This window comes from Protopterus annectens, chromosome 13.part0 (assembly GCF_019279795.1).
Source record: "Protopterus annectens isolate FY-2018-M chromosome 13.part0, PAN1.0, whole genome shotgun sequence".
NCBI lineage: Eukaryota > Metazoa > Chordata > Ceratodontiformes > Protopteridae > Protopterus > Protopterus annectens.
In genome coordinates this window covers 329,841,517-329,863,317 of record NC_056747.1, presented here as the reverse complement: position 1 = coordinate 329,863,317, position 21,801 = coordinate 329,841,517, and the positions used below count along the sequence as shown (strand labels likewise).

At 42.6% G+C, this 21,801-nt stretch overlaps 1 protein-coding gene across 6 annotated transcripts in view; it reads left to right on the top strand.

Annotated features, from left to right (window-relative positions):
• Positions 1–21,801, top strand: part of ARMC6 (armadillo repeat containing 6) — an 817,201-nt gene that overhangs the window by 189,702 nt on the left and 605,698 nt on the right. For all 6 annotated transcript variants that reach the window (XM_044053937.1, XM_044053934.1, XM_044053935.1 and 3 more), the window contains one exon: positions 10,265–10,423. In XM_044053937.1, coding sequence (XP_043909872.1) covers positions 10,303–10,423 — 121 coding nt within the window. In that variant the 5' untranslated portion in view covers positions 10,265–10,302. The remainder of the gene's footprint in view (positions 1–10,264; positions 10,424–21,801) is intronic.

Below are 21,801 nucleotides of genomic sequence, written 5' to 3'. Positions count from 1 at the left end.
TCAGGTCATCAGTGGTATAAAATCAGGCAGCCGACGCCATTACATCAGTCTTTCTTGCTGAGGAGCCCGAAGCAGAAGCAATTCGCACGAGTGCCGGTCGGCCGCTACCCGAGTTTTCGTTTCCGAATTGAAGCTGAAGTCTTCTAAAGCTAAGTACCCTATTGGAAATCCTTTTTTCTTACTCTAACTGATGTCAGAAAAAGTTAACAACTGTCTCACCTGTGGAAAGCAAATACCACACCGAGACTTCCATTCTTACTGCATCACCTCTTTAGGCCCAGACCACGATGTCCCTCACTGTTGCTTTTGTGCTTTGTTCAATGTCAGAACTATATGTCATCGGGCCCTTGTTGTAGCTAGATATTTTCGCTCTCAGTCCTCAAATTCCGATATTGCTTTGGTAAGCCATCTGTCTACCAATCTTCCAAAAAAACTTATGGATAAAGACAGATACAGACCTCACAGGTCCAAACCTGCCGACCCCTTCCGTAAAGCTAGTCTCCAGTTCTCCGGTCCTCAGTGAGGCGCTTTTGCAGCTCCTGATGCCCGCTTCTGTGGATTCGCAGGCCACTACCGAGACCCTTTCAGAGTCTGGTATGCTGCGAGACTCTTCTTCGACTAAGGATCCTGTGTATGTCTGTACCGTGGATGGGTCCGGAGCCGCTGAGCGGGCACTGGCTTCGGAGGAAGTAATTTGCACTACCAGTACTCGACACAGACAGACAACTTCTTTCACGTCTTCATTTCTTTCTAAAACTATCGCATTTCTAAGGCCTAGGGGACAAACCACACTCGAAAAACTGACCCAAGCTCAGGCACCTGCTTCCTTGCCTCAGTCTCAAATGCTTAAAATGGCGGAAGACCTTATTATGCTTATCAGGAGAAGCCAGGCTACCCCTTCCAAAAGAAAGAGACCTATCCCCAGTAGTTTTATTTGAACAGGAGTCCGATGACTCTGATGCATCTGAATATGAGGATATGCAGCTCTTCTCTGCTTATGAGGATTCTGATGCAGAGTAATCCATTCCTTCTGCCTCGCCACTCGAAGATTTTTCATTTTGGGTAACCCTACATACTTTAAGGGAGCATTTCCAATGGGAATGTCAGGACTATCCTCAGTCTAAAAAGAGACTCAGGGAATTCTTAGATCTACCACAGCACAGACCTTTGGCCATTCCTCCTGTCCTGGATGTTGTGGATGATGTTTTTATGGAACCAGTCAGACTCTTGACAACCTTCCTCCTGCTCCCAGGAAACCTGACATGTATTACAGAGTCTCTGACTCTCACAAATTTCTTTTCAAAAATCCTACTGCTGACCCCAAGGTCATCTCTTAAGGACCTAAAGGAATCAAAGCAGCTTCAGCTAAGAATCCCAACCCCTCAGATAGGGATTCCTGAGCATTAAATAGAAGGGATAAAAAGTATACACCTGTGCTACTCTTGGTATTAGAGCATTAAATTGTCAGTTCCACATGCTGAAATATCAGCAGCATACCATGGAACTCCTCAAACAAAAAATATCTTCTTTTCCTGCTTGTGTAGAAAATAAAGAATTTAAAAAATTAATGCATTCTGCAAGTCAAGTAACTAAGCACACCTTACAATGTGGTTTTGAAGCCCTAGAAGCATCTTACCAGGGCAGCAGTCACTGGTTCTGTCCATAGAAGGCATGCTTGGCTTAAGGAACAGACCTTGCCGGACCATGTCAAATCCAAATTATTGGATGCACCCTTGAACAAAGACAACTTATTTGGCACCAAGGCAGAAGAGGTCTTAAAAAAGATGGAAGAAAAAGCTAAATCTATGCAGACATTTAAAGACTTCTTACAAGTCCAGCCACCGAGGTTCAGTAGGCATTGCCCCTCCAAACACTGGCCCTTTCCTGCCCTGTCCAGGCCAGCACAGCCCAGACCCAGGGAATGCAGAGATCTAAGCAGTGGAGTTCCTCCTCTTCAAAAACAGGGAGTGCAAAGCCACCCCCTTATGGTAAGAACTCACAATGACTTTTCACTTGCACCCCTTACCTCTGCCCACCTGCTTGTACCCCTAGGAGGAAAACTCTCCTGCCACGCAAGCACTTGGGCCATTACCAATGACCGATGGGTCCTCAGCATAGTGTCCCAAGGATACACATTTTATTTCCACACTCCGCCAACCCCAAAAGGGTTCCCAGATCTTTCTCCAAACCAGTGGGCAGAGGTCAAAAAACAAGTTATGTCCCTGCTCTCCATAAGGGCATGCCCTGACAGCCTGTTCTTGCAGAACAGATAGGCCAAGGTTTCTACTAAAGACTCTTCCTGGTACCCAGAAATGAGGGCACATGGTGCCCCATCCTAGATCTATCCATTCTAAACAACTTTCTGGTGATACCGAAATTCAAAATGCTCATCCTGCAGCAGCTTCTACCAATGCTTTCCAAGGATGCTTGGTTAGCCACCCTAGACCTAAAAGAGGCCTACCTACACATACCATTCAGGGACTCATGCAGGAAATACTTGTGTTTCAGGGCAGGATCTATGTACTTTCAGTTCTCTGACCTACCCTTTGGCTTATCCACTGCTCCTAGAGTTTTCACAAAATGTCTGGCTCCCGCCATTGCTTTTTGCAGACAAAGAAATATTCAAATTTACCCATACTTAGACAACTGCCTGATTCAGGCAGACAGGAAAAGCTGCTACAGCACCTGACCTTTGTAAAGGTCCTGCTGACCTCCCTGGGGTATACTATCAAAGAAAAGAAATCAAAACTAGTCCCCACACAAAAAATTGTATTTCTGGGTGCAAGCCTGGACACAGCATCCCAGATGGCATTCCTTACTCCAGAAAAACAAGCCTACCTGACAGGCTACTTCTCTCATCTAGCCACCAGAACCCAGTTATCTGCAAGGAAAATCCTGCAAGCTCTAGGGTTAATGGCCTCCTGCATCCTACTCATTCCATATGCCAGACTGCATATGAGGAAACTACATTTGTACCTAAAAAGCCTTTGGTGTCAACACTCTCAAGACCTGGAAACTCTCATACCAGTGCTGCCTTGTCTAAGGAAAGATTTTCTTTGGTGGACAGCAGCATGCAACCACAACAAGGGACTTCCCTTCTCACAACCCCATGCCTCCCAGACCCTCACCACAGACTTATCAGACTATGCCTGGGGTGAACACCTGGACGGCAGGTGCATTCAGGGCCATTAGAGCCCAAACCAAATACATCTGCATGTCAACCAAAAAGAGATGCTAGCTGTTCAGCATGCCCTGACAGCTTTCAGACCCATACTCTCCCTGGAACCTCTATTGATCAAAACAGACAACACCACAATAATATGGTACATCAACAAGCAGGGAGAGACTCACTCTTGTCCTCTCTGCAGGCTCGCCATGACCCTTTGGCACATGGGCTCAGCCATGCAACTACACTTGCTAGCACAATTCCGGCCAGGCTCTCTAAACTATCTGGCAGACAACTTAAGCAAAACCCTGCTAGACCCACACGAGTGGCAGCTAGACCACAGAACCTTCACCCTTGTAACCCAGAAATGGGGCACCCCGAAGATTGACCTCTTTGCCTGCCATTCTAGTCATCAGCTCAGCATATTCTGCATCAGGGAACCTCACAGCAAGGCCTGGAAAGTGGATGCTCCATCCTTCCAGTGAGTTAAACCTCTTGGTCTATGCATTTCCCCCTCTACCACTCATTCCAAGGGTGTTGCTCAAAATAAGGGAGGAAAAACCGAGGGCAATCCTGATTGCCTCAGACTGGCCACGCCAGCACTGGTTCCCACTGCTACGCAGCCTGTCACCCCTGATGGCACCTACCTCAGACCCCAACACTCCTGACCTCGGGTAATGGAAAATTCATGCATCCCTAATTGCAGACCCTCAACCTGGCAGCCTGGCTTATTCCCTGAACTCTCCTCAAGCTGCCAGCCTAAGAAAACAAGTCTTAGATGTTATACGTGAGGCCAGATTCCCCAGCACTAGAAAGTCCTATGCTGACAAGTGGAAAAGGTTTTGCACCTGGATCCAGGCTAAAGGAGCCGGAATGGCATAGCCCTCCTTACTTCTCATCCTGGATTACCTGGCAGACCTACTACAAAGGGATCTATCATTCTCTTCTATAAAAATTCATGCCTCTTCCATCTCTGCTCACTACAGCACAGAGCCACCTCTCTTCTCACACCCTCTCATCAAACAGTCCCTGAGAGGGGCTAACAACTTAAGGCCACCCAGAAGAGCTCTTACCCTAGCCTGGGACCTTACCTTTGTGTTGGAAAAGCTCACCCTTCCCCCCTTTGAACCTGCAGCTTCAACAGACTTAAAATTTCTCTCTTGGAAGACCGCCTTGCTTCTGGCCATTACTTCAGCTAGAAGAGTAACGGAGCTACAAGCACTCATGGTTATAGAGGCCTTCATTATTTTCCATGCTGACAGGGTCTCCCTCAGGACAAACCCATCCTTCATGCCTAAAGTGGTGTCCAGTGTGGCTCTCAACCAATCCATATATTTGCCCACCTTTGTCCCTAACCCACAAAACAAGGGGGGGAAAGGTTTCTGCACTCTCTAGATGTTCACAGACAGCTCAGACTATATCTGGACAGGACTAAATCCTTTAGAAAAACTGATCAATTGCTAGTCAGCTTCACATCAAGGACAAGAGGGCAAGGCCATTTCCAAACAAACAATCTCCAAATGGATAGCACACTGCATTCATTTCTGTTACAAACAGCATGGAAAACCGCCCCCAAAGGGGGTTAGGGCACATTCCACCAGGGCAACCTCCATCTCTGCAACTTTTCTCAGAGGGGTCCCCACCAGGGACATCCTAGAGGCTGCAACATGGACATCTGTTCATACCTTCACCAAGCATTACCACCTGCCTGTCTTGTCCAAATCCAGGGCAGGCTTTGTCACCGCAGTCTAGCAGGGCATCCTAGCAAGCCCCCAGTCTTTTTGACTGCCTCCAGCCTTTTCTTCAGCTTTGGGAGTCAACCCAGATGTGATGACTGCAACAGTGAAACACGAAGAACATAGTACAGTCGTGTACACTTACCGTAAATGTAGATGTTTGAGTGTAGTCACTGTTGCAGTCCTGGTTTCCCTCCCTCCATCCCCCTTCTCTCTCTCTTCCTCTCTCCTCACAGGGAATTTTTTGGTATTTACTTTCTACTGGTCGTTTTCTCCCACCATAATGTAGCTCCCTGTTTGGGGGCTCCTGACAGGGCAAGAAAAACTGATGTAATGGCGTTAGCTGCCTGATTTTATACCACTGACGACCTGACATCAGTCCTGGAGCGACAGCAACCGACGCTGAAATACTAAGCCTCTGGCATTTGGGCTGACTGAGGGCTACCCAAATGTGATGACTGCAACAGTGAATACACTCGAACATCTACATTTATGGTAACTGTACACAACTGTACTTTCTGTTCATCCACCGAACAAAGATTCGCACACGGTGGACCGATACGGAAAGCGCATGTTTTCTTCAGTGAACTTTACTCTTAGGTCTCTGAATTACCTAACCCAGTTCACTAGATTATAAAGAGATCTCCTTAAAGAGCTTGGAGAGACTCTCCAGGGTTCAGTAACTGAGGGGATAGCAGACAAGGTATCATCCCAGCTCTCCACCCTTAATTCCATAGTGAACTCATCCATGAGGCTAATCTCTTATGCAGCCGATGGAGCAAGTAGGTCAGTGGGTTCAGGAACTGCCCTTAGGAGACATTCTTGGATGCACTTGTGTAATTTCGCGGAACCCTTCAAGTCATCTTTTATTAACACCCCCTTTGATGGCTCGTCTATGTTCGGGCCTAAGGTTAAAGAGACACTAACCAGGTGTGAACAGGAAGGAAAAACTCTCTCTGCCTTTTTCCACTCCTCCTAGACCCTATCCCAAGACTCAGAAGGGGGGAGAGATGTGGTTTCGGAAATCCCAGAGTTTTTCAAGGCACACGTGGTGAACCTTCCTCCAGGGGCAGAGGAGGAGGAGGTAACAATAGAAGACACTGACCACACGTCAGAGGGGTCCACAGAACCAGAGCGATCAGGAGTCATTCTTTTGTAAGCCCTTTCAGTGCTCCTGAAAGGAGGCCCATCAGTCCCACTCTGGAGGCAGTAGGTCACTTATCTTTGTACCCACACACCTGGCTAAAAATAACAAAAGACAAGTGGGTATAAACCATCATGTCCAGTGGCTACTCATTACCCTTTTCAATGCCACCTCTATGAAGCAAAAAGATCCCGGACGTTCCACCCAATCACAGGGATCAAGCAACCATAGAAATTCAGAAGTTGCTAGAAAAAAGTAATCCAAAAAGTCCCCACAGACCAGATAGGATCCTGGACTTACTCAAGGTTCTTTTTGGTTCCAAGAAAACAGGGGACTGGAGACCAATATTGGATCTCAGCAGACTGAACAAATCAGTAAAAAAGACAACGTTCCAGATGGTCACACTGCAGTTGATGCTTCCCTTCCTGGGAAAAGACAATTGGATGTGCTCTATAGACCTGCAGGATGCATACTACCATATAAGAATGGAGAGGCCATCCAGGAGTCATCTGTGTTTTCAGCTAGGAGCCAGGTATTACCAAGTTTGAGCTCTGCCCTTTGGTCTCACTGCAGCCGCCAGAGTGTTCAAATGTATGGCAATGGTCATGGCTCACCTGAGAAGTTTATGATTCTAGGTGTTTCCATACCTAGACGACTGGCTCCTAACCGCTACCATCAAGCATCTCCTAATACAAACAAGAGACACCACCTTGCAGCTGTTTACACATTTAGGGATTACTATAAACTATGAAAAATCTGCCTTCCTGCCATCTCAACATATCGTCATTATAGGCGCAGATTTAGACACAGCTACAACGATGTTAAAGCTTCCAACAGAAAGGATACAGATCCTTCGAGCACAGGTATTGGACCTCCTGTTCAAAACAAAAACTCAAGCAAGGGAAGTTCTCAAAGTACTGGGCATGATGGCGGCAGCAGTCAATGTAATTCCTCTAGCTGAAAACAAAACGAAGCAGTACTAAACTGGGAAACCACAAAGCGAGCTTTATTATTTCATATAACTTATGTTAACATCTTAGGCTTGAAGTTTTTAACTTTATTATATATCATAAATAGTGCAACATGACTTTTAGTTTTGTATGTAAGAAAAAGGGAGTCTGTATCTTTAAATGTAAATGGTGTTTAACAAACATCTGTTAATTATGTCTTTGTAATGATTATTTAAGGAGCTTTGGGGAGACGCACTGTTTTTTCTGAAGAAGTCAACTGTAATTTCTGATGAAAGCGCTCAACATTAAATTTTATCCTTGTTCCTGTGGTGTCAGCTCGCTTTGTGGTTTCCCAGTTTAATTCCTCTAGCTCTTATGCACATGAGAATTCTACAATGGTTTCTTTTCACTCAGTGGTCCATGCAGGAACTCCGAATGTCTCACCAGATAATACTGATGGAATTGCGGCAAAGATCTATGTTGGTGGCTTCACTCCGACCAAGTGACATTTTATTCTCCCAATTCCACTAGCCACGGTGACCACGGATGCTTCCCAGATAGTGTGGGGTGGCATTATCCAGGAAGAACAGGCCAAGGTACATGGCAGGATCACTAGGCCTGTTTGCATATCCATGGCCTAGAGATGACAGCGGTGCTACTAGCGTTGCAAGCATTCCAGGACTCTCTTCCATTAGGAACAATTACAATCCAGACAGACAACTTGTCTGTTGTATGGTATATAAACAAACAAGGAGGAACCAAATCTTATCCTGTTTGTCGATGTCGAAAGGCCCTGAGAGTATGGCAGTGGGCAATGTCCTCCCAGTGCTTTCTGATAGCAATGTACATCCTGGGGAATTCCAGTGTGATTGCGGACAAACTCAGCAGAGAAATATTGATGCCCCACGAGTGGTCCCTCAAGCAAGAAGTAGCGGAAATGATTTTAAGCAGATGGGGGCCAGCCTTGCTGTGATATTTCCGACGTCCACAAACACAAAATGCAGTAGCTACTTTGCCCTAATTCCCCCTCCGGGGAATCCCCCAAGGGATGCACTAGTGCACCATTCGCACCCAGGTCCTCCTCTATGCTTTTCCCCCATTTCCTTTGATACCTAACGTTCTTCAGAAAGCCAGAATATTGGGAAGGACCTTAATACTAATAGCCCCTTACTAGCCTCCTCAAATTTGGTTTCCCTTCTTGAGGCCTCATCTTCAGGAGGAACCTTGGATTCTGGACCCAGTGCCGGATCTTATGATTCACTCCTCGGGAATTCTTCACCAATCCCTTCAAACCCTCAAATTGACAGCTTGGCTGCTCTAATTCCAAACATAGCCAGGCTACAAAATCTTTCATCCGCTGCATGACACACTTGGATATCTTCTCCGAAGACATCGGTGAGAAAGTTTTATATCTTAGCAAATGGAAAAGATTTTCAGTCCTTATTCAAATTCTATGCCTTCTGTTCTGGAGTTCTTGACAAGACGTTTTAATGAGGGGGCAGCTGCAGCGACTATTCAAGTCCAATTGGCAGCAATTTCAAATTTTCACTTTGGAATTGATGGTCCAAACATTATGTCCCACAAACTGTCTAAAGCATTTCTGAGAGGCACTAATCTTTTGAGACCCCCTATAATTTGTTCTATCTAGGATAATTCTTCCACCCTTTGAACCTGCATCTTCATGTGACTTAACATTTTGGACATGGAAAACTATCTTTTTAATAGCCGTAACATCAGCTAGGAGGGTATCGGAACTGCAGGAGTTATCGATCAAATCTCCTTACCTATTATTCCAAAATGATAGAGTATCACTATGTACGAACCCGTCTTTTCTGCCAAAAGTATGTTTAGAGTCCAACCTAAATCAGTCCATAGATCTGCCAGTTTTTTTTCCCTAAGTATGGCAATAAGGCAGAATATATGCTACACCAGCTGGATGTTCATAGATAATTACATTTCTGTTTACGTAGAACAAAAGAGTTTAGAAAGTCTGATTAACTGTTTGTTTCATTTTCTGACGTCAGGAAAGGTGCACCCGTAGCAAAATCCACTCTGTCTAGGTGGTTATCAGACTGAATTTCGTTCACATGTAATTCAGTGAATAAACAACTTTCAATCAAAATAAAGGCTAATTCTACTAAAGCAGTTTCTACTTCTTCCTGCGTTTTGTGCAAAGTTACCAGTAGATACCATTTGTGCAGCGGCAACTTGGGCAACTCCTCATACCTTTATCACTCATTACGAAGTAGATTTGGCCTCTAGGGACAGGGCCTCCTTTGGGTCCACTGTTCTGAAGAATATACTCCTGTGAGCCACCCAAGATCATGGTGCTGGGGACGCTGTCCCATCAGTATAGAATGAAGGCGAGATAGGACAACTTCACATAAAGAAGTTATGTACTTAACATAACGTTCCATGTGAGTTGTCCATCTCACCTTCATTCTTATGTCCCACCCTCCAACCCCCAGCCTGTGGCTTCTAGTGGATCAAGAGATGCCTAACTGGTGCCTGCTTGGCTTTGACCCTATTCTAGTCTTCCAGACATTTGGTATATGTATGTTTATATATAAAGGGTAGATACATGGGCAAACAAGATCTGGGGAAGGGACTAGAGCATCATGGGACAGGGAATAAGACACTAACTAGTTGAAGACCTTGAGCTTGTGTAAACGGCGGAGTTGGAAACCGAGGATCAGTTCCGAACCCATCAGTAAAGAATGAAGGTGAGATGGACAACTCACATGGAACATTATGGTAAGTACATAACTTCTTTTTTTGTGAACTTGCATGGGTCAGTGTAGAAAGATTTTATTTAGTCCGATCTCCAAAGTTGTGGTCTCCATACTGGTGTCTTGAACATCAGGTATGTTAGGCTTCTGGTCAGTTTCATAGTCTAGAATGGGCATCACATAATTTTTGTGGTCAGATGAGCATGAGGAATCCCTTTGTATAGTGCATTTCAGTAATCCAATGGCCCTCTTAGGCAGTATATTTCAGAGGACTTTTTTTTTGAAGTTCTAGTGGCTGTTTTAGTATTTTTTTATTCCACTCTTTTAAATAAAAATGATTCTGATAATTTTGTTAAAATGAACTTCTTGTTTTTCCCCTCCTTAACATACCGATTGCTGCTGTAAGCTAACCTTGACTATTTTCTTGGAAAAGTTGTTTTTGTTTTTTTGTTTCTTGCAAATACATGTTTTAGTTTTGTAAATGTTAGAAGCACGTAGTCTGGTGCTAGGGTTGAATAATCTTTTTTTTTTCAATTTAGATTGCCTAAGAGACCTACTATAATAACAGAACACAAGTATGGCAGCCAAGTGGATAACACAGGAGACATTTGATGCTGTTGTACAGGAAAATATAACTGAATTTGAAATGGAACCAGAAGAGGCATTGATGGAAGCCATAGAGCAGTTTAAATCCCAAGGTAACAAACTTCCAAAGCTCTTGCTGTCATCCTGTTATATTTCAGTAATTGTTAGTTTGCAGTAAGAACTGGGGTTGCAACACTTTCTTCCCTCATATTGGCAAGGTGGGTTGATTCAAAAGTGTATAAGCTGTTAGTAAGTTAGTAAGAGTCTCTCGTTTGTTACACATTCTTCTCATTTTTGCTGCTCTTACAATGCTGCCATCCAAGGGCAGAAAGACTTGCAATGCTGTTTTCCAGCAGGCATAGTTCTGCTGTTTGTTTTATACTTGCAGTGTTTTCAGTTGTATTGTGCTGGGCAGTGATGCAAGAAACCTGCCTGGATTGACTTGAAAAGCAGTAGAATAACAGCTGGAAAGTAACCTTTTACTTATTTTATACATTAGGGTGTGCTTTTGCTAATTTAAAAGCTCTGTTTTGTGCTGTGGTAATTTTGCATCTGAAACTGCTGTACCTGTTCCTGTTGATGAGAGAAGGGGCTACTCTTGTTTCTGGCTTGAATTCCTGTTGGTTACATAAGTGTTAACTTTAATTGACCTCATTGCCCTCGTGGTTTGCTTTAAACATGTTTTGTCTGAGGACAGTGCCACTTTATTGTGTTGGGCTGTGACACATCCAATCTGCCTTGAACTCTGCTACTGGATTCGAATTGAGAAGCTGCCCCTTCAACATCTTGAAAATGCTGCACGTGGTAAAGTGAGTTTTTAGAATGTACAACACAGTTGCAGAGTGCATATGACAGTAGCTAGTACTTATCTTGTTAAATGTGTTATTCCTACCCGTCCCTATTCCCTGGACTAGTACATCTTAGTGCTTGCCTGCACATGGTCTTCTGTTCGCTAGTGATGTTGGAGATGGCATTGTTAATTGTCACTCTCTGCTGTGTGTTTCTCACCTGCGGCTGATTACTTATTACCCCGTTGTATTTATTTGTTTGTTAACCTGGTGAATAGACTGATAACAGGAATCTGGTCAGTCATTCCTCACTCTGTAAGGCAAAAAGATTGCAGTCACATGCATAAATACATACATAACATACATTGAAATTTACAGCAAGTTCAGAGAAATAAAAATAACTTAACTGTCACTTTTTGGATCATAAAGCAGAGGCATAACAGTTGCATACTTTGAAATGTACCATTAATGTCAGTGTTTAATGCATGAGATTATGCACATAAGACATAATAATGCTAAAATCTTCTTTAAACGTACAGAAAGTACCCCCTGTGTACCAGAGTTTTAAGATTCCCATGGCTTCATATTGAGATGTCAGCACTGCCAATACACAGGAAAAAAAAATGGCCAAAATTCCAGGACAAGAGCAAATATCACTCTTCTCCTTTAAACTTCTTGGGGGGGGACAAACCCCATGCACCCCTGAACTTGTATATATGCCAACTGTAACATCACCATACCTCAGCGAAATGGAAATATTCTGGGAAGTGGCCATCTCTGACTTTGTATATGCAAGTCCTTTTTTTCAGCCATTCAGACTCCGTATTTTGGGGTTTCGACATTTCATATAGTTACCGCTTCATTCACTCCTTTACACTAAATGGGAACTGTGGGAAAGTGTCCATATTAAAAAAAAAAAAAAAAAATACCTCAAGGCAGTTTCACAGAGACCCACTAACTGACCTTACTGAGATTCATCTGACTCTAAATAATGCCAACTATCCGATATAGCATGTTTCACAACCCCTTTGACGCCCAAAAATCATGTCCATTTCTTAATTACATTGTTTGACCTTCCAATAAACAAAAACTTTATCATCCTGGGAGACTTTAACTACTTGTTGATAAACTAGGAGACCTGTGCCAAAAATACAGGCTATGCCCAAACATTCCTGCAGTCCCCATATCAAATAATCAAAGAGCCCATTAGAGTACAAAATGTTCTTTGCTTGGTCCTTAGAAATATAACATTGCTATGTACTATCCCACTGATATACCCTCTTCCAGTTAGATTTGACCACAAATTTGATAACCCTTCTGCCTCAAAATCCCTAAACCAGGTGATGCAAATATCACAGTATTCAAAAACTCTAAACGTGCAAACTTCCTACAATTTTATGATGAAGTCTCAAAAGTTCAAATATGTAACTGCCAAAACTTAAAATGACTAGTAGTTGTGCAAATAAATTCTATGCCCATGTAGAAAATTGTATAAATCTGTTTGTCCCTACCAGGGTTGCCAGATTTCCCACAGATCAGATAGGGACCAAAAAAAAAAGGTCTTTCTGCATTAAACACAAGTAGCTCCGTGTTTAGCTAGTTTTGATTGGCCCGTATGCCGGTATACGAGCCAATCAAACAAATCGTAAAATGGAGCTACTTTTGTTTAATGCGGAACTGTCTGTCCACATTAAACAGAAGTAGCTCCGTTTTACAATTTTTTTTGATTGGTTCATATACCGGCATACGGGCCAATCAAAAAAACAAAGCGGAGGCTATTTCGCCAGGATTTTAACTGCAGAGCAGGACTGTGGATTGGGCTACTGATCCTAGGACAGTCCCGCTCAAATAGGGACGTCTGGCAACCCTGGTCCTACCAAAGCTAAACAAAAAGGAAGGGGTAAGAGCAAACTAGCCTAGTGGTGTGCATGCATAAATAAATACAGTATAGTGAAAAAAAAACTCATTAGAATATATAGCAAAACTAAAGACCCACAAATCAAGGTCAATATCAAAAGGTTATCCAAGGAGAAATACAATCAGGAAAACAAAAGCTTCCCATGAACTTTGTCTGGCATCAGAAGCAAATTATAATTACACATCCTTTACTTGTGTCAGAAAGATACAGAGTAACACCCAACATTGGTCTGAACTTGTTCGTAATGGCACTACCTACTCTGATTCAGTAGATGTTACAAATATATTTGCTAACAAATTCAATGCAACTTTCACCCCATAAACATATATACAAAACCCACATATATACCCAAGGACCTCAAACTCCCTATTATCACCAAATAACACTTGTTAAAAGTTCTCTCCGAACTAAAAAAAAGTACATATTCTGTGAGACTTGGTAACATACAGACTGCCTGCTGAACAGCACTAAACATGCACTGGTGGACCACTCTTACAACTGTTCAGCCTGAGGTTATCCCCTGGATTTGTCCCCAAGGTTTGGCACACAGCATTTGTGATGCCGCTTCACAAGAGGAACCTCACCATGAACCCCAGGAATTACAGTTCTGGCAACCTTGTGAGCCTCATCTACAAGGCCATGGAATGAGTCGTAACAGAGCTGAAAAACAATTATAAAGAATTATTATAGGACTTCGGCTTGATTAAAGATGGACCCTAACGAATGAATCTAGAGTTTTTTTTAAAGAAGATAATGCAAGCTGTGGACGGTGCTCACAGCATACCCTGACCTCACCAAGGCAACCATACTGGATGCCAGCACTATCAACAAGCTAACTGAGCTCCAAATAGGGTCCTTGTGTAATTAGATGGATAAGTTATTGGCTGAAGGAAAGAACCCACACTGTGAAGGTTGACAGGAGTGTCCTCAGCATGAAAGTGACCAGTGGGTACCACATGGATCCATGCTGAGTCCTCTGCTGTTTGACATATGCCTCTCTGATCTTCAAATCAAAAATGGAGATCTCTGGTTATCCAAGTTTGTCGATGAGTGTAAACTGGGTGCTATACTTGAATCCTGTTCTGAGAGTCAGAAGTTACAAAGTTTATTTATTTTATTTTATTTTACATTTGTTGACCGGGTAGTGTCCGTCTGGGCCAAGGAGCCTGCTTTCAGTGAAGACCTGGGGAGAAAAGCTCCACACACACTAACATTATAAAGATAATACAAAGTCATAAAAATCGTAAAGTTACGTACAATGTTAATACACTTGATATAAAAGTTATACATGTATAATCCAGAAGACAAGAGGAGAAGTTGTTGAGATGTGAGATAGTGGTGTAGATAAAGAAATACCAATGAGAAGCATTCAAGGTGACATCAGTCGTAGTACACTTAGAATGTACATTATTTACTGCATAGTTACAAATTCTAAAATGGGCTAGAGCCAGAGATAAAGTTCCTTAAGAGGGAAAGAGAGAAGTAAATAGGGAGGGAGATAGATTATCCAGGAGAACAGCATGAGCATTTTAAAGGAAGAGTAGTTGGAAGTGTTTTGAATATGTTGGGGGAAAGCATTCTATGCCGTAGCTATTAGAGTAGATTGTTTGAGTGGGTTATTTTTAGCATCAGTTTGTCTGAAGATCTAAGAGGCCTTGTGTTGACTTGAGGTTGTACTAGGGAGGAAAGTGAGGGGCATTGGTTGGGGTTGTGAATGATTTGGTAAGTAAAGGTGAGATGGTTTATTGTTATGTTGGGAAGCTCAAGCCAATTCAGTTGCTGGAGAGCAGAGCAGTGATGAAATTTATGGGGATGATTGTTGGCAAATTTTGCAATTTTATTATAGTAGAAAGATAGGTTGTTTAAGTCAGTTTTGCGGAGGTTTGTAAATATGTGTGAGCAGTAAAGTAATGTAGCTAGAAGTTAGGATCTAGCAGTGGCTAGTCTGGCTTGGTTTGTAGAAAAAGGTTTTGCATGGTAGTGAGATCCAAGTTTGGAATGGACTTTTTTTAATTGCCAGGGAAATGTGAATATCAAATTTCAGCCTGTTGTCAGTAGTCACACCTAGGAGTTTGGTATGGTTTGTGGGTTCAATTGTGGTTCCATTGATGGAATGAATGGAGAGGGATGGAGAGTGGTAACTGGTTTGTTGGTGAAAAAACATCAGTTTGATCTTATTTGTGTTTAGAATGAGCTGGGGGCTGGATAGGTAGCTTTCAATTTCCTGAAATGATTTTTGAGTGTTATTTTGAAGTTCTTGGAAGGTTGGAGCAGAGCGGATAAGGGACGTATCGTCTGATTATTGTACGATTGTAGCTAGTTGGGTTGCTGAGTTTATATTGGTAAATAGGATAAAAAGAAGGGGGCCAAGTATGGATCATTGGGGTACACCAGTGGACACTGGTAGCTGAGAAGAGAGATTTTTCTCCCATTTGCTGGCCTGTTTATGGTCAGATAGGTAGCTCTTAAACCATGCAAGTGTGGGAGAACTAAGCTGATAGGTGGCAAGTGTGTTTAGGAGAAGCTGGTGGTAGACAGTGTCAAATGCCTTCAACATGTCAAGGAAGATTGCTGAGACTAGGAGATTATTGTTCATGAGATGATGAATGGTGTCAGTAAATGATAATAAGGCTGTGTTAGTGCTATGCTTTGGCCTAAATCCATGCTGGGAGTGGGATAATGGGTTGTTGTTGATGAGGTGATTTTGGAGTTGTTGGTGAATACATTTCTCTAGGATTTTAGCAATGGGTGGGAGGATGGCAATGGGATGATAATTGGTGATTTCCTTGGAGGGGCTGCCCTTGTGGAAGGGGATAATTTGTGCAGTTTTCCTGAGGTGAGGTACATATTGTTCAGAGATAGACTGATTGATAAGAAGAGATATAGGATAAGTGATAGATGGGGCAGTGATATTTAGGAATTCGTTAGGGAGATGGTCTGCAGATAAGCTGCTTGGTTTAAGTTTGCTGAGGAGCTTTTTTATGTAGGAAGTTTGAACAGGTTTGAAGGAGAAAGACTTAGTGGTGTTAGAGGGGGGTTGAGAGTGGTAGGCTTTGGTGGTTATCTAGGAGGGAGGTGATAGAGTTAATAAAGTGGGCGTTGAATTGGGATGCTATGGATTTGGAGGTATTGGATGTGGAGGGGGAGGGGGTGGAGGATTTACCTAGGTTAAGGAAGTAGTTAACAGTTTGCCAGAATTTGCAAGGGTTGTGAAGGTACTTTACTTGAGAGGTGTGGAAGTAGTATTTTTTGTCATTTTTTTATATATTTCTTTGTTTGGTTCCTTAACTGCTGGTATAAGGTGCGATCATTTATGCTTTTGGTGGATTGGTGTAGAGCCTTAGCTCTATGTCTTTGTTTGATAAGAAGTTTAGTGTCATGGGAAAGGCAAGGTAGCTGTTTGGATTTGCTGCTTATTTTTCTTATGGAGGACAAAGTATTTAGGAGTTCAAGGAATTTGTTAAAGTATTCAACTGCGTGGTCCAAGTTGAGGGTTGTTAGTGGTGACCACTTTCATTGCTGTAGCATTAGGTTGAAAGTATCAGGGGAAAATTTTTTCTTGCAGCGGGTGTATATGATGGAAGAAATAGATTGGGTTTGAGTTCTTATTTATTTAGTAAGTAGGTGGGGGAGTGGTCAATAAGGCTGATTGGAAGGCAGCCTCCTTGATAGTTTAGGTTAGGTTTGTTGGTCAATATCCAGTCAAGTACATATTCTTTTTGAGAACGTTTGTCAGTATGAGTTGGACAGGTTATGATTTCGGTATAGTTGTCTAGGTAAAGTTAGTAGGGCAGTTGGAAGAGCAGGTGAGCCAGTCAAGATTAAAATTGCCTGGGATGATAGTTTCTTTACTGAAAGTGGTGGAGGACAATGAGAGGAGATTTTCAGTGTTGGGAAGGTTCTTACCTGGGGGTAGTTAAACGGCCATGATGATCATAGCTTTGTGTGAGTTAATATGCATACGTGAAATGACTAATTCGGCATTGGGGATGTCTGGTGGGGTTATGCTTAGTTTTTCAAGTTTGAGAGTCTTTGAACATTACAGCAATGCCACTACCTCTTTTGTTTAGACTGTCTTGTATTATTATATTATAATTTTGGAGAGTAAGTTTTGGGTTCTTGATGTGTGGTTTTAGCCAAGTTTCGGTTAAAATGGCAATGTCAGGAGAGTAGGTGGTTAAGTTAGCATGGAATGCTGTGATCTTATTTACTAGGCTTCTGACATTAAAATTGGTTATTAGTATGTCTGATTTGGAAACTATTGGTAGGGGTGTTTGTGTATTTTGTAGTAGGGGTGCTGTAGTTTGTGGCATTTGGGGTAGGTTTGGGGAGGTGTCTTCGTACTTTGTGTCACAGCTAGGACCTGGGTTAGGATGGATATCTACAAGTAGTTTTAAATGAGTTAGGAGGTGCAGTAATGTGTGTGTTTGTTTGGATTTTATGAGGTGATATCTGTAAGAGGGGACAGATGGGTAAGTGGATTTTCTATGATTGAGGTGGTAGAGAAAAGAGTAGGTAAAGTACAGTTGTGGGTTGATTTGACTGTATGCTTTTTTTAGAGGTGTGGGGTAGGGGCTTGATAGAGTAGGGGTGCTATTGTATTGAATGTTATAATTGCGGAGGTTAGTAGAGTTATAGGCTAGGAAGAGAAAGCCTGATAGTATGGAGTAGTAAAGAAAGGTGTGGTAATAAAGCATGTTGGGGGAGGTTACAGAGATAAGGTGGGAGGGGTGAGGTCCGAGTATGCTAGGGTAGGTAGCAGTGGGAGGATAGTGCGAGCTTTTAGAAGCTGTAATGAGCTGTTGAGTGGAGGTAGGTAGGACTGATGATGTGAGTGGGGGATGATTGGGGGAGAGGTGATTGGTTAATTGAATAGAGGGTGTGGTTACAAGCTGTACAAGTGTAATGAAAGTGGGGGTGGTTGAGAATGGAGGAGGGTAGAGGAACAGAGTGAGCCCGAGCGTAGCGAAGGGCGAACGGAGTGGGATGGACCTCAGACAATGGGAAGCCAAAGAAAAACTATTGGCTAACAGAATTCCTGCAATATCTGCAGGTCAGATTAAGCTATTTTCAGCAACACTTTTCACTAGATTACAGTTTAATGTTTTGTGAAAGTGATACTAGGTAAATTGAAGTTGGCGAACAATCAATAGTCTGTGTGTAGAAGAAAGGGAAATGCTAAAACATAATAATTAACCCTACTGGAGTGGTGTGCATGCCACTGAAAAACAGTGCATAATGATTTAGTATTAATTTAGATAACATACATTGCTAGCACTTTGGATTTAGAAAGTTAAGAGGTTTTATATGGCGTTAGATTAAAATTGAGCATAGCCATGTTAATACCTGGCCCTCTAAAAATGGGCCAAAAGTAAATGCTAAAAATGCAGTAATGTGTTTGACATCCAAACCCTTCACCCATCTTATAGTATAGAAAACAGCCCATTCCAAAATGAAGTTGCTGTGAGAGATTTTAGAACATGGATTGACAAATTCCTCTTCTTCGGTCATTATGTTACAACAGTGGTCGGGAAATCCTGTCTGGCACAGCTGACTGCAAAGGGTATTTCCTTTAGATCAAAAGAAATCCTTCCCCCCTATATTCTGCTCTGAACAAGTTTGTCATTTAATACAATGCCTTCCTTTGGATGTCTCTTGGTGAACACATTCAGTAGTTGAAGAGACCCCAAAGGTGTTCCTAGCAAAAAAAATAAAAGATCATGGGCCTAAAGGACCAAGCTACCAAGAGAGGGTGGATGTCTTGCACTTGTATTTAGTGTCCTTTAGATTCCTTAGAAGTGATCTATGCCTTGACTTCTGGGCCATTAGGGATCCTGAAGTCAAAGATCTCTTATTTTTCCACATATCAGACAATCCAGTGAACACTATAATCGGTGATCTGAACCTGCGTCACCAAAAACAAATCGAGATGGAGAGAGAAAATTTGTCAAATAGTGACTATCCTCTCATCTCCAGATCAAGCAGTGTGACGTACCATCTTCCTTTAAGAAGAAATTGTACAGTTGGATGGGAATTCATAAATTTACCCTCAGTATGACTGGTCTATCACTTCTTGAAAAAGGTGATAAGGTCTAAGGGTGTGTACTGGCAAGTCGTAAATGGCAACATGGCCCAGTTGTCTGATACGGTCTGTGATTCTAAGATATCATCGTGGTTGAAATATTAAGAGGAAGAAGCCAAACGGATATTAGTGTGAGAAAAATAGAGATACAGATCAGCATATGGGAGGAAGTAATTGGTAAGAGAGTGATTTATAATAAAGCACTGAAGAGTAGGAATTGTATGTTGAAAGAGTGAGAAGAGCTAAGTTTTGCACAAGTCGTATTTACAGAAAGAGAGAAGCACTAAAAGTTTCGCCAAGTGCTGTGTCCTTGTAACTGATTTGTTTACTTCTCTGCTGTATTGCATCCTTGCTGTGATAGTATTCCATACCTTAGTGCATCAGTTCTGCTTTTCAGGACTGTATTTATTACTTTGGCATCTGTACCTGAAGTTAATTCCTTGAGTACTGTGTTGTGACAACCACTCCTACTGTATCCAACATCTGTTATAACATTTTGCCTTTGATCATAGAAGCTTTTTACATTTTCTGTTGTATTAACCACCGTGTGACGTCTTGGACACAGTTGTAGCTATAACTTCTGAATTACTGTATTGTGGTTTCTGAGCTTGCTGCTCCTTTCTACTCTTACAAACTCTTACATCATTGATTGTGTTGTAGTATTCCTACCTGCTGCGCAGGGACTCCTACATTATTGAACTTCTCTTAGTTAATTGTATTGTGGAATTCATCCCTGCTGTTTTAGATTATCTTTGTAATACTGTATTAGCTGTAATGGGTTGAACTGTATTGTATTGAGGTATATTGAGTATGGTATGATATCGTACTGTATTATGCTATGTTGTACAGAGATTAAGTGTATTGCCTTGTCTTGTAACTGTTTTCACTATCCCCTGTCCCCTTGTTTATATTGATGTGCTTGTGTTGAACTGGGAGGGAGGGTTGGTCCAAGGGCCTTGTTGAGCCTTTTCATGGGTGCCATAGTACAAAACACTCTACATATATCTAATACAAAGTCTGTGAAATACATTTACAGTGCGAAGTGAAAAAACACAATAGTGTGTAAGTCATTATCTTCTTTCGGATGTTCCCATTAGGGGTCACCACAGTGGATCATCTGTTTCCATTTCTTCCGGTCCTCTGCATCATGCTGTTTCACACCATCCGCCTGCATGTCCTCTCTCAACACATCCATAAACCTTATCTTAGGCCTTCCTCTTTTCCTCTTACCTGGCAACTCCATCCTTAGCATCCTTTTCCCAATATACCCAGCATCCCTCCTCAGCACATGTCCAAACCAATGCAATCTCGCCTCTCTTGCTTTGTCTCCAAACTGTCCAACCTGAGCTGACACTCTAATATACCAATTCCTAATCCTGTCCATCCTAGTCACACCCAGTGCAAATCTTAACATCTTTAACTCTGCCACATCCAGCTCTGACTCCTGCCTTTTCGTCAATGCCACCGTCTGCAACCCATATAACATAGCTGGTCTCACTACCCTCTTGTAGACCTTCTCTTTCACTCTTACTGGTACCCGTCTGTCACAAATCACTCTTGACACTCTTCTCCACCCATTCCACCCTGCCTGTACTCTCTTCTTCACCTCTCTTCCACACTCACCATTATTCTGAACTGTTGATCCCAAGTACTTAAACTGATCCACCTTTACCAGCTCTACTTCCTGCATCCTCACCATTCCTCTACCCTCCCTCTCATTTACACACACATATTCTGTTTTAGCCCTGCTGACCTTCATTCCTCTCCTCTCTAAAGCATATCTCCACCTCTCCAGGGTCTCCTCAACCTGGTCCCTACTCTCACTATATATCACAATGTCATCTGCAAACATCATAGTCCACGGGGCCTCCTGTCTGATCTCATCTGTCAACCTGTCCATCACCACTGCAAATAAGAAAGGGCTCAGAGCTGATCCTTGATGTAATCCCACCTCCACCTTAAACGTATCTGTCACTCCCACTGTAGTCCTCACCAATGTCACACTACCCTCGTACATATCCTGTACAACTCTTACATACTTCTCTGCCACTCCTGACTTCCTCATACAATACCACAACTCCTCTCTAGGCACCCTGTCATATGCTTTCTCTAAGTCTACAAAGACACAATGCAACTCCTTCTGACCTTCTCTGTGTTTCTCCAACAACACTCTCAGAGCAAATATTGCATCTGTATTGCTCTTTCCTGGCATGAAACCATACTGCTGATCACTAATCATCACCTCCCTTCTTAACCTAGCTTCCACTACTGTTTCCCATAACTTCAAGCTGTGACTGATCAATTTTATCCCTCTGTAGTTACTGCAGCTCTGCACATCACCCTTATTCTTAAAGATAGGTACCAAAACACATTTTCTCCACTCCTCAGGCATCCTCTGACTTTCCAAAATTTCATTAAACAATCTGGTTAAAAATTCCACTGCCATTTCTCCTAAGGACCTCCATGCTTGCACTGGTATGTCATCTGGGCCAACAGCCTTTCCATTCTTCATCCTCTTCATATCTGTCCTTACTTCCTCCTTGCTAATCTGTTTCACTTCCTGATTCACTATCCCCACATCATCCAACCTTCTCTCTTTCTCTCATTCTCTTCATTCATCAGCCCTTCAAAGTACTCTTTCTATCTACTCAACACACTCTCCTCACTTGTGAGTACGTTTCCCTCACTGTCCTTTATCACTCT